Genomic DNA, 14,331 nt, shown 5'->3' on the forward strand with positions numbered 1-14,331 from the left:
ACAATAGTATTTATATACAAATCTATGTATATAAAAAAACAGTTTATTGTTTAAAAATAAAATGTTATTAAGACTTACAAAAAATATTATAAAATGTTGACAGATTATTTCTTTGCATTGGATTTACTGATAATGGTATTTTATTCCTTGAATGAATATTGTGTTGGGGATGCAAAACAAAATTTCCCACTATCAAAAAGTCCCCCCCTCAAAAAAAATTTTTTTTCATTAAATTACACATTACCTATTATAGCAAATATATAGTATAACAATGATAAATGATAATATTTTATTTTCAAATTTTATTATTATGTTAGATACACATATATATGCATAATAGTTAAATATTACGCGATAAGGTTTACTTGTGTGTAAGGAAAAAAGAAAAATTATTAAGCCCCCCCCAAACAAAAATTCTGGGCGCGCTCTTGGTTCCAATATATACCAAAAGAAAGTTGAGATGAATTAATTATAGTCAACTAAGAAGAAGAAATCAACAAATTAAATGTATTAAAAACAAGAATTATTTTTGCTAAACTTAAAATGAAAAGTAAAAACAAAAAATACTTCATCAAAGAGTAAGTAAGATTTGTATAAAATATTAATTATTCGTTTTTAAAGTATTATCATTAGTAAGATACTATAGGATACCTGTAATAATTTTTGTCTAATAGGTTTTTTTTTAAAGCAACATCCTAATTATGAAAACCTTACTCAAATAAAATTGCCATTCCACACAGAGAAACTCTGAAAACAAAAAGAAGTTATGTTAATGCATGTTCTAACGTAGCTAATTGTATGGTTTCATCATAGTATGATCAACATTATATAGCAATATGAACGTATGAATATTTACTTATCTATACAAATAAAATCACCAAAGTTATATCATACGATGCGTATGGATAATATTCTACTTTTACGAATGATCCCTTAACGCGTAGCTGTGTATCATATTTGAGTATGATATGGCGCTAAACAAATTTGGTTTTTAAAAAAAATCTTAAAAAACTGAAAAATTAAAATATCAAAAAATGATTAGTACTCATATATGAATTAATACTCAATAAAAAAAAACCAATAGTTTAATAATATAATTTTGACCAAATTTAGTGAATAATAATAAAATAGATGATGCCAAATGGCGTCATTCAGCGTATCATACAAACTACGTTAATAGACGCTATTTAGCATCATTCGCAGACTCGCAGTGAATGTTTTAAATATGATTTAGTGTCATATTAAATTTTAATAAACCATCAAGATTAAATTAATCAATTTTTCATGCAATTCAGCATTAGTATTACAGTTATTATACCTATTATACTTAGGTAAATAAATGATGAAATTAATTTACTTACCTAAGTGTGTTTATTAAGATTCTAGAAAATTCAGTCGATCTTTCTCACTGAAAATTAATAATAAAAAGAGACCCCAATGGCTTATAAAATTGTGTTATAATCTAACAGCAGATTACATTCGTTTAAAACATTTTCAAACAATCAGTTTTTTATTACCATTTAAAATTAGAATGTTTACAAAACCACGAAAATAAAATATAAAAATATATTTAAATACGCAAAAATTTATTAATAAATCGTCAAAAAGTTTGAAAAGTGTATTATTTTGTAGTTTAAAATTCATAAGATATTTAATTTTAATTTGGCATGTGCAGCATTTGATATAGGATTCTTCATATTTTTTTTACCTACGCTCGTTTTTTGATGTCAACATATGTGCAAAAAAAATACAGTGCTATAAAACTAAAGGACTTGTGTTTTTAGTAATAGTTTATATTATGAAATAATTTTTTACTTAAACTTATTTATTGAAATTTAAACTGATCACATTAGGTATTTAGGAAATATTAAAATATTTCCGGTAAGAATATAAAGATTAAAAAGTAAATTTTTTGATTTTGATAATACCTATAATTTTGATTAAATGTATAAGTTCAGTGAGGTCTTCACAAAGAATAAATATCAAAAATAAAATATCAAAAAAGTCTATTAAAGAAAATATGTGACGCTATGTCGTAAAATCCAATACTCGAACCTACCACTCCAGAACAGGAATATTACAAGAAAAAAAAATATATATATTGATATTTACAGGGACTGCCGATAGAAATGAAACTTAGAACTTTTATTATTAAAATTTGAAATTTCATAATGTTTGAATTTAAATTATCAACATCAATCTGGTTTTGCATTTATTGACACTCCGAGCAATAATTATAATATGTATGTTTATTTTGTGTTTATTTTGTGTGTCTGTATACAGCATAACTTGTTAGCTTCTGAACAAAGTGATGAATGTATTGATGTTACAATGATGTATGTGTTTTTTTTACCACTATTCCAAATTTTAAGTTTGTATGTTGAGTAGTTTTTGAGATACAGCGAGCGATCAGTGAGCGAGTGGTATTTTGATTTTATATAAATAAATAAACTATAATATTTTGCGTTAATAACCAAACTTGTTTAACTTCAACACATTAATGTTAAATAATTATTCGATTTTATAAAATTTTTAATTCCAAGATGCACGATAAAAATATGATTGATCAACTAGAATTCTGTTATCAAGGTAGTAAGAATACGTTCAAGCCACTGTGAAATACTAATTGCGTGATTTCATTACAGAGGGGTTAAATATTAGCCTTTAAAAATAAAATAAAAATAATAAAAAAGTTTTCAAACGCCAAAATGAATACGAGGATTTAAAATGATTTTCTGTTTTTTTTTTTTTTTACTCGTATCTTAAAATATTAGTAAGTATATTTATATATATAGTACTCACTATTGTACTGCACAGTGATTCTACGATTAAACAATTTTCCTCCAATAATATTCAAATAAAAACTGAAAGATTTTGTGCTTCGCACTCGTATTTTATAAGCTTGGTTTCGCACGCTGCGGCGCTGTGATTGGATATTGCGCGTGGCCGCACGGCGGCGATCACGTTGGTTGCCGGCGGCATTCGTCACCGCTGCTCTCCCAGCCCCGTCCACAGCATTTTATCGTCGTAGCTCCCTTGTCGCCGTGTCAGTGGCCGTCGAGTGTTGCTCTGGCCCCTCGTTCTGTTCCTGACTTGGCTGGCCGCCCGACCGACCACGGTCAGGTTATCGACGGTCGGCCGAGTCAGGAACAGAACACGGTACCGGGTCAACACTCGACGGCCACTGACTTGGCCACAGACCCGCCCTGACGGTTAAAAAGCACACAGCACACGGCCTTTGCGCATGCGACATTTATGAGAAGTTTTCACTTCAAAAATAGACAACGGTTTAACAATTAATCATATTCAAACAATTTATTAATACACAAGTTGAATGAAATAATGACACTTATGGTAAACAGAATTATATATGTATAAGTACTAGAAAATGTAGAAATGTCCGATCATATTTTTACACTAAAGCAAAACATTTTTTCTTATTTTTTTTTTTTAAATCAAAATACTATTTGTGAAAATAATGAATAAAGTGAATGCATTTTGAAAAGTAATTCCTGAAAAACGTATCAATAATATTATTATGTCCATTAAAGCCTGAACTTCCTATTGAACACGACAGTACTACAGTGGTCGTACGTGTAGCATGACTAGTGTCAGTAAAATATCGGAAGATATATCATTGAGTTTTGAAATTCCGATACATAAAATGGATTATCTTTTTGTGGTTTAATCAAATCATTATATTTGATCTCGTAAAATTAACAAGAACAATTAATTTTGTTTTAAATTTAACAATAAACATATAATAATACAGTACACATGTAAAGATAAAATATAAGAGAGCCTTTTTTCTTTAAAAGGTAATTTTATTTCTGTCAAATAATTGCATAATATTGGAATAATATTAAAATAATCATTTATTCAATATAAAACTGACCTTATTGATCAACCGGCGTTTAGGTTATGCAAATTAGGTACATCGCTGTCGGGAATACGTTTTTCGGACATCTCATAATAAATTGTAGTTTTTTCTTCGCTGTGGGTGGCGTATAATATAATATATATACTATCTAGTAATAATAAAAAACACAAAATAAAGGCTGGCTCTTAAATATAATTTTTTGTCCGGTTAGATTATATTTAAATCGCAGTATGATCTATCGTTTTATTTGCAGCTTCGTATTGCAGAAAGCTTTTATTATATGTTTATACTAATACTGTGGTGTTTGACGTTTGTGTTGATACGACACCGGTCATAGATAGATTTGTAACAACAGCATTTTAATACTCATTATTATAATTATTATTTTAATTATATGAAATTGGTCAAACAAATTTACAAATGACATATTATAATAACATTAGTATGATAATAGTACACTTAAAATAATGTTTTGTCACACAATAAAAGTTTTATATTATCAAAGAAAATATTACATAATGTATAATATTGTATATTAAATTATATAATAAGGCTATATTGGATGTGTGACACCGCTTAAAAATGTACTCCTGAATCAAGTCTAAAGATCTATTGTAAACTTTTTTGAACAATCTTGTGTGGATATCTGCAGCAGTTCGGCTTGTAAATGGCTTGGCCGGTTGTCAGCGATTAGCAGCTGTTGACTCGATAATTCTGAAATAAACGTTAATATTATTCATCACTCGTATTTTAGTTTATATATATTAAGGGGAGGATTTGATAGTATTTTTCATTTTGTACCGTAAAACTAATGATGCAATAAGAAATCTAAAAAATGAAAACAGTTTTAAATCGGTCATGAAATTTACTTGAAGTCGATTAACCCACTTTTAAAATTTTCCTATATTTTTTTTTTAATTTGATTTTAAAATGTAAAAAAACTAAGAACTTTTAAGTATTGGCGATGAAAACGGAATTGAAAGATAATTTTTTTTTGAAAAGTTGGATGACCGACTTTTAAGTAAATTTCTATGGCCTATGGGTAAAGAATTTAAATACTTTTTAGATCTCTTATCTTAGTTTAGTATATACGTTAAATAATAATACTATAGTACCTAATATCGACATAATTTTTTGTGAAACCTTTAAATACTTATAAATAGTAGTCGCAATTACATATCGGTGGTATATAAATATTATTTCTTATACGTTAAAACCACTCACTCTAATGATTACTTACTAAATACGACCTTGAAAATTATATATAAATATTTAAATATATATAATTAATATATAATGTAATAATGTACAATATAATGTATATAAATATTTATTGTTGTGTTGGTTATTATTTAAATTTTTCATGTTTTTTCATGTTATTGGTCATTTTTTTGTGTATTGTTGGACACGAGTCCCCTGGTATTTATGAATATGTTGTAGGTGGGCTGGTATATATATATAAATGGTAAGCCCAAAAAAAAATCTGTGATTTTTTAGTCAATATCTATACATTTTAAAAACTTTGACATCTCACCTAGCGTAGTGATCAAAATTTAATAATTTTTTTTTGAGGAGTAGGAGACTTCCTATAGAGTATATTTTACTTTGATTCTTGGTTGTGTCGCTAAAGCTAAAATAATATTAAAACGAAAACTTTTGAAAAATAGACACGTTATATATTTTATTCTATAAGGATTTAAAATAGAGTTTTGAAAATCAAAGTTCAATTCACTCTGTAAAAAGTCTTTCTCTTATCAAAAATAAACAAGTAAATAAATAAAGTAAAAAGTTTTTATCAAAATCGAATTATTCTACGGGACATGATAGTTTTTTTCTACAAGGTATGTTTTTGAGCAAAGAGGTCACACCCGCATGTGTCAGTTGTCACGCCGTCTTACAGAAGTATCTCGTAAAAGATTACAACACAGACAATTTTCGTTCAGCAGAACCAATTTAGTATCGTTAGATTTAATATTATAGTGAATTAACTTATTATCACATTTAAAGGTGTTACATTTACATTATAGTGTATACCTATGTAAAATTTTGAAATTTTGAAAGTTTTCACAACATAAAATATTGAAATATTGTGAAAATCTTACATGAACCCACGGATTATATTCTTAGCTTAAGTTCGTTAATAGGTCAATTCATTATATTAATAAGAAAAAGTTTAAAATACACAAAATTGGTTAGTATTTGTCAAACATTTGTAAGACGGGGATATAACATTCGGTTATGATTTCCTAATAATATGCTATAAGTAGGACTAGGATTTATATGCAATAAAAAATTGTAAAATTAATGCATTTGACTTATTAAAAATATACAAAAATATGTAATTAATATGAAAATATATGAGATATACATTAAAAAAAATTAACATGTTTTAAAATTAATAAAATATTTTTCTCAACTATTAACTACGTTACCTATTCAAATGTATTACACGAAACAATTGCATGGCGTTCAAAGGTTTCAAAGCTGAATGATCTTCTGTTAGATTTTAATATTTTCTTACATATTTTACTAAAACTCCGTTCGACGTCACATGACATAAAAACGTTTAGTAATGAAATATACAATAAAACGTGCATTTTTCGTGTTTTTATTGTCGAAATGTGCAATAATATTCATTTTTTCTAAAATATGCAAAAATATGCACAATAAAAACATCACCATTTACATCACCGTGAGGTGATTCGTAAACATTACTGACAAAAGCAATAATCATATGTTGCAAAAAAAAACATATTGTCGCAAATAAACCCTAGCCCTAGTTATAAGTTATGTACAGTAGAAAACGCAGATTTTATTACCAGGACGATCTGACAATTTAACTATGAACATATGTATGGGGTTATCGAGACACCGTCTGTGTTGTTATTACATTTTGTTTTTTCGTTCATTTAATACCCATGCGTGGTTTTACAAATATTGTAATCAAATAAAACGTATCTAAATAAAGTTTATTATCGCAGTACGGGCACAGTTGTTTTCATGATATCGTAAAATTAATGGCTTAGGTGCATAATATAATAAATAAGAAGTTTATATAAACGGTAATAATAAATTATATCATTAATAATAATTAAAGCGTAAAGGTTTCGCATGAAATAAAAATTCGGATTACCTATACTTATATTTTATTGTAAATAATTGATATATAGTACCTACATGAATGTAGGTTGGGTTAAACTGCAGTCTACTATAAAAACGATTGAAAAAAAAAAAATCGAAATATATCAGATTTAAAGTATCATACACAGACACAGTAATGATATAATTTCGTGTAGGATACAACATTGCGGGTCATATAGCAATATCGTATCGAAAGTTCGATATAAAAATATACGCGCTGTGGGATCTAAAAACTACGACTACGCGTCAAAACTCGGTTAGATAATATTATATATAGAGCTGTAATATGAAATATAAGTCTGGCATGTTTGTACTGGAAGAATCTAAAATGCGGTTCTTTTTTTCTCTACTCATCGTGAGTAGTGACCATCACTCCACTTTGTGCAAACTCGTGCGTACAAAATCACGTATGAATAAAAAATAGATTTAGGTGTAATACATACTAAGCAATTTATCGCATCGAGACTGGGGCACTGGTTTGTTGTTAAAATAAATACACCCATACGTTAAGTCAGTCTTCGCATGCATAATTTTCCGTGTAAAATAATGATAAATCACCTTCATTCATTTGTCACGGTAAATTGTCCGTAATCCTGTCACAGCGCGATGCATGTAAATATTGTGTACATGGTGTCAGGGTTCTCCTGAATTGATGACATCAATTCATCATTAGTATAAAACGTACTTGGCGAAGTGGGTTAAAATCGAAATATTTTCAGAATAATAATATACTTATACACTGTATACAGGCAGTGTCCACTGTTTTAACCGTTATTCGTCGATTCCTGTCAATACCAGCTGATATACTAGCAGTCTATACCTGCTGGTATGTACGTCAATATCTGATTCTAACCATCGATATAATTTGCAATATCTGTTAGCACTTGACGGTGTCTGTAATATCTATACGACGACGAATTGACGAGAACATCAGTGGTTACATCGTCTTTTGGTTATGGGCTAAAATGGCAAACATAGTAACCATTTTTAGAAAAAAAATAATTTAAAATAATATTATATCTGCACCGCACACGCAAACTTTATTGGGATCACTGTGGAATATTCGTATTTGAACAAAAGTTATTTTATGAATAATAATTTACTATTAACTTAATTTGTTAATCTAAATTTTTAATTCACTTGATCGATTATATTTATTTAAATTACTTAAACATCTTGAAATATGTAACATAAACTGCGTATTATTAATATATAGTGGACATTTATTATATTCATTATCTCATGATTAGTTGTTTGTAGTTATATATTACATCTGGGATGAAGAATAATGGTCTGTTAAAAATAATACTATTAATACGGATTTGAAAACAAATTAAAAGATATTTATATATATACACACTAAAAGAGGCATTTGACGTAAGATACCTCATTAATTCAAAAAAATATTATTCTACAGGACTTTAAGTGTTAAAAAAGAACACAATTTAAAAAAATATAATTATTAATATTTAAAGTTTTGATGAGCAGTGTAGTGTTACTCTACACAATTTTGATTCATTATGTAGTAATCTGGAATCTATTTACTTCCTTATACTATTTTATAGCTTTTACTTTGGGCTGTTGGGTCGATGCAGTTACTTTTTTTTTATTACTTATTTTTATTATTTTGTTATTTTGAAGTAATAATATTTGTACACTAGTTTTAACCTACTAACATTTAACTTTCGCAATAATTTTCCTTGTTAGTTGTTTACAATGAACACGTTATTTAAGAATTACGCCAAGTGAACTACGACGTAGAGATCATTATATTTTAGACATGATTTGACTTATAGACCAGTCAAGTTTATGATTATTAGTGACTTGTCGGGCTATCGTTATGATTTGCCTCAGTTTAATAAATACAATTTTTATCTCTATTAAAGTGACTATTCATTGACTAAAAATTTACTAACATTTGAAGTGTTATTTTACAACAGACGTAGACTTCGTCGTTAAATTATTCTGAGTCAGTATATTCAAGTCTGTTTATTTAATATGTATATTTATTATTTATATTATTTTAATTTTAAATATGTAATATATGCGTTATCAGTTAAAAGAGTAAAAAACTAAAAAATAATAAACATGTAATTTTTTTTTTCAAAAATGTTTTAAATAATTAGTTATTACTTAAAAATGTATGTTAAGATGAATATTCTCAAAAACGTTGGATGACATTAACTGAAATAAAACGAATGTCTTATGTTAAATGGTCTACTCCGTAAAGCAATAACTACAGATGAAAAGAGTAAAAATACCTATTATAAAAATGCGTGCACTGTGCAGTTATTGAGGTACACAACAAACGCTACCTCGCTGTGTTCACAACTGCACAATAATAATGTACCTATTATTATTACTGTGGTCTCATACATACGCGTTGGCATACAATTTTCTGTTCGTTAATCGTGATATATATATATATTAAAAGTAAAACCAAATAACCTTTATATGCAATAAGACTAAAATGTGTACATAGCACACTTGAAGTATTTACTAGCGTATAATATAATCACGATGTCTAAGCCATATTATTATAAAATAATATACATCGGTTGTCGAGTTTTAGACAACGAATTATACATTTGTTTTATTATTATTTATATGAATTATAATATAAACACCCAATAAAAAGCATTATATACCTACGCCTATAAAAAGTTTACATGTGTATTATATAATACAGTCAGTGTTGAATGGTGATCATAAAACCAGTATTACACTTATCATCCTTCCTAACATAAATATTATTGAAATAATAATAATAATAATAATACTGATTTTTGTAAAAATCCTTATTTTATCATGGAATCGTTTTTTACTTTACAACATTTTACTTTACAATATCAGTATAGCAATATGAATTAAAATTGTTATAATTTCATTATCTCATGCAAACATAGACAAGGTTTAGGTATTTTCATCTACGACTTCGTCTTTGTACATTAATAAGTTTATTTTTTCCATTGTTTGATTTACTGTTGTACACGATATAATAATACACATATGATCGTAGTCCGTAAGTTTTATTTTTAGAAAACGATTTAACTTTAAAAAAAACTTGGTATGGAGAAATTACCTACGTATGGCATTTCTATAGGATTTTAAATAAAAAGAATCATATAGGTAGTATCATGACACCAGTTTCTTTTTAACCTTTGGTATGGAAAGAATTGTCAGAAATTACAGGTTAAGTTTAAGTATTGCCTAGTGTTAAGATTTTATAGTTGTTTCAGTGATTGTTTGCATTTGTAAGTCTACATTTAAAAAATGAATGATGTAATATTTAAAATGGTGTATAAAATAATAATATTTTTCTATTATCATTACTTGAATAATGCTTTTAAAATGTATATTATGTATACTTGAAATTATGTATATTGTATATATATATATATATAGATACATAAGATAAAAACAATTAACATCGACTTACGCAGAAAATGATTATATAATATTTTATACTCTGTGATTTTTTTAACAGTCAATAATCAACAATTAGCTCTCAAAGTATAAATTTTTTTGAAAATATTTTTCTTACATAAATAATATTAAATACCGGACAACATTTTTGAAAAAATGACAACATAAATATTATTCTACCTATATTTTAAATTTCATATTCCAAATCAGAATATATTTTAAGAACATTTTTATATGTTGAATCGAATTTTTCACGAGTAGTTAATTAATAATATATACAAATATTTAAAGTTTTGATGAACGGTGAAGGGAATAGTACAGGTATATCCCACAGCAAAATGTATTAATCTATTAATTCACTCATTAAATACTTTAAATATTTATAACTACCTATAATTAACTACGTGTTTAAAATTTGAATTGTAAAAATATTCTGTTTTGTAATATGATATTTAAAATCTAATTGTCATTCCAAAAAGTAAAAACTTAAAAAACGACGGCTATACGTAGTAAAAAGATTCTTCGAAAGATGGTGTCTTGTAATTAGGTTGTTCTAATTATGTAAAAATATATTTTAAAGATAACAAGTGTTTACTGTAAAAATTGAATCGCTTTGTATAATATTCAGATTTAAAACAAAATCTCTTTGTACACCCGCAGCAGCAGTGTTATGTACAACTCGCTTACGCACATAACAATTTTGCATTTTAGAAAAATTTACAATATTGCATTCATTCATTATGAGTGGATTTTAAAGTTTAAAAATTTCTGAGATTTATGTATTATTACCAGTGATAGGTAATAGTAATCATGTTACTTACATAGCGATTATATCCAAAACAGTACTATCAAAGAAATAATAATTAAAAAATCCAGTTTTAGTCAAGAATAAATCGATATTTAATATTTAAATGTGCGCAAACGAGTACCTACGTTGAAGGGTAAGTGAAAGTATTTTAAATGTCCTTAAATGAGTTGCACCAGTTCATATATAACCTGTGGGTGTCACGGTTCCCTGTTCGGGCGGCGGCGATGATCCTTGCTTCCAGTTCGCGTGCAACAGGTCCGAGGACTTTAAATTGGGAGCATCGAAATCCGGGAACTGGACATGTTTCCTGGAACCCCTGCGTGAACCCGAGGACGTTCCACCACTTGCAATCACTACTGAACTCGCTGTAGCGGTTACTGTGGTCTTCGTGGGACTCTGCGTTGGTGACGCTGGCAGAGTAGCAGGTCGCCTCGAACTTAGACAACTGGTGCCTGTCGGCTGGCATGTGTACCTCACTGGTGATATCTATACGTACATACATATATTAAATTTATTATTCTGGAGTTCAAAATTTAATTTATACAGGCATAGTTAGGTTAGTTAAATTGTAGGTAATATTTTATAGGTATATAAACCTAAAAAAAAAACAAAACAAAAAAAAAAAAACTCAAATTTATTTTGAAAATTCTAAAAAACTAGCTAATATTATATAAACTTATTATATAGACATTGCAATTTATAAAATCAAGATCACGCGTGCGCACAACTGTTTTATATTCACTCTCCTACATAATATACCTAAACATCTTTTATATCTGCATTATTTATCATAATAAAAATAATCTTTTAATACCTCTAATTAAGATCACGTGGTGTATAGATAATATAATTCCATTTTATTATTTAGTATATGATATTACTAGGACTAATTGGACTTCAAATGCAATGTCTTAAAAACTTAAAAAAATACTTGTGTCCTAAATGTTCTAAATAATGAACTATTATTTTTATTTTTTATAATATTTAAACAAAAAAATCATTTAGAAATAGCTTTAATAAATACTTATGAAAATCTGAACATTTTCTTGAAAAATTAATTTGAATAGATTAAATACTAAACTGCTTAAGTTCACGGACTACTGACGAAAATTTAACGACTCTATAAGGTTTCGACTATTGAATGATTATAATTGTTCGGTTATTATAGTATTATATTATTTAAATTTTTAATTGTTTATTGTCTTGAAACTTGAGCATGATGAAAATCTATACTGCTAAAAAAATATTTGTTAGATTTATTAACTTCAAGACAAATAAAAATCTTGAAATATAATTTAAAATATTACATTTTTGTGTAAAATGTACCTATGTAATCGAGTTTATTGCGATGTTCCTCAATGTGAGTGGGTTTAATATCTATAAATATATGAAATATTATCTACGAACTTTAAACCTATACCTACATAAACTGGAACACAGTTATTACTTATTTTACAGTATGAACGTGATTTTGTTCGATGTACAATCATGTACGAGTTTATAGTGACACGTTAAAGAGAGATGCTGTTCCAATAGTTATCTTTTTTCTAAATAAACAATAAACTTGCCGTAAACTTATATTGACATGTTTTCTTTTACAAAATATGTAGGTTTTGTATGAATACATGCAACAAAATAAACTATTAATAAATAATAGTAGCGAAAGTCTAAATTAAATATAACTCAATATTATATGGATTGTATGTTATAAACGAAAAAACTTTTATTTTTTAACTCTTATTATAATTTAAGATGTATTTAATTTATGGTAATTATCATATGAACTTTTGATTTTTGAACTATAATAATCCCTATATGTTTTGAAGTTTTTTGTTTTGTGTAAAACGTACAACTACCAAATACGAACATAGAATAAAATACGATTAGTATTATCATTATGGTTGAAAATATTAAATGGTTTGATATCACAATAAATAATCCCGGAAAATTGCATTTGATTATTGTTATGATTATTATACTAAAACTGATAGAGATGAATACTAATAGAGTATTAGGTGAATTAAATTTGTTTTCGAAATAAAATTTAAAAACATATCGACCCTATTAAACACTACAATATAAATTATAAAGTCATCGTGGTGCAATAAAATGTATTGAATTATGAAAAAAATGCACTAAATGTGGCTAAATACATGCGCAAGTGCATGGAACTGCATATATTTTAACTGAAACGACATACATTTAGTTTTAGTTTACTTACACCTTTTGTATTTTATATAATTAATTGTGATATAGTAAAAAGTTAATATTATATATTTAAACTTTTATAATAACATTAAGTTGAAATTCGGGATTTATACTTGTTTGCTTTTTAGTAAACTGTTATAAAAAATAATTATTAATTAAACATTTAAAAATATTATGTAGCTTTAAGCGGATTAGATTTGAAGGGAATAACGTTTCACTATAACATTTGTTTGAAACGTTATTAAATCATACAATATATGTATATTTTTATTTATATATTATATTTAATACATTGTACACTTTTATTTTAATGTACCTAACATTTATAAGTAATTATAAACTTTAGTTAATATGCTTTGAATATTTACCTTCAAGGTTTGTTCAAAACGCGCAGTACCTCTGCCCGCCATTAGTTCTTGATATTGAGATATCACACAGAGTACCGCGTACAGCTATAAAATACATAATTATATTACTGTAAACAATATTTACTAAGGGCCATATCTTTATTGAGTATATATTATTATTAGAGGAAATTAATTTAAAATTTAAATTACACATACAACATAGATGTTATAAATAACTAACTAGTAACCTCTCATAGGAATCAAGTATAGGTACGTACAATATACAGTATACTTTTATACTAATTATTTTATTAAAATATTACATATTGTACTTAATAAAATATAGGTATAAACGTAAATAAATAAAAGATTTAAAAAATGAAATAATCTTTTTATTATCTTGATGTTTTAATATATTATTTATAATATGCATTCGTATTTTTTCAATCGATCGTATAATACATCATACAACACTTGAAAGGTATATTACTAGACGATATCGTATGATGTTATCCCAGGGT

General features: G+C 26.7%; 1 protein-coding gene across 4 annotated transcripts in view; it reads right to left on the reverse strand.

Annotated features, from left to right (window-relative positions):
* Positions 1-4,345: 4,345 nt before the first annotated feature.
* Positions 4,346-14,331, reverse strand: part of LOC114132429 (uncharacterized) — a 127,464-nt gene continuing 117,478 nt past the window's right edge. For 3 of the 4 annotated variants that reach the window (XM_027997893.2, XM_027997890.2, XM_027997892.2), the window contains 3 exons: positions 13,832-13,915; positions 11,444-11,741; positions 4,346-4,594 (listed from right to left, as the gene is read on the reverse strand). In XM_027997893.2, the coding sequence (XP_027853694.1) occupies positions 4,482-4,594; positions 11,444-11,741; positions 13,832-13,915 (495 nt within the window). In that variant the 3' untranslated portion in view covers positions 4,346-4,481. Of the gene's footprint in view, positions 4,595-11,380; positions 11,742-13,831; positions 13,916-14,331 lie in introns of all 4 variants that reach the window. The other variant, XR_003593051.2, reaches the window with a different exon arrangement.

The sequence above is a fragment of the Aphis gossypii genome, chromosome 1 (assembly GCF_020184175.1).
Source record: "Aphis gossypii isolate Hap1 chromosome 1, ASM2018417v2, whole genome shotgun sequence".
In the NCBI taxonomy this organism is placed as follows: domain Eukaryota; kingdom Metazoa; phylum Arthropoda; class Insecta; order Hemiptera; family Aphididae; genus Aphis; species Aphis gossypii.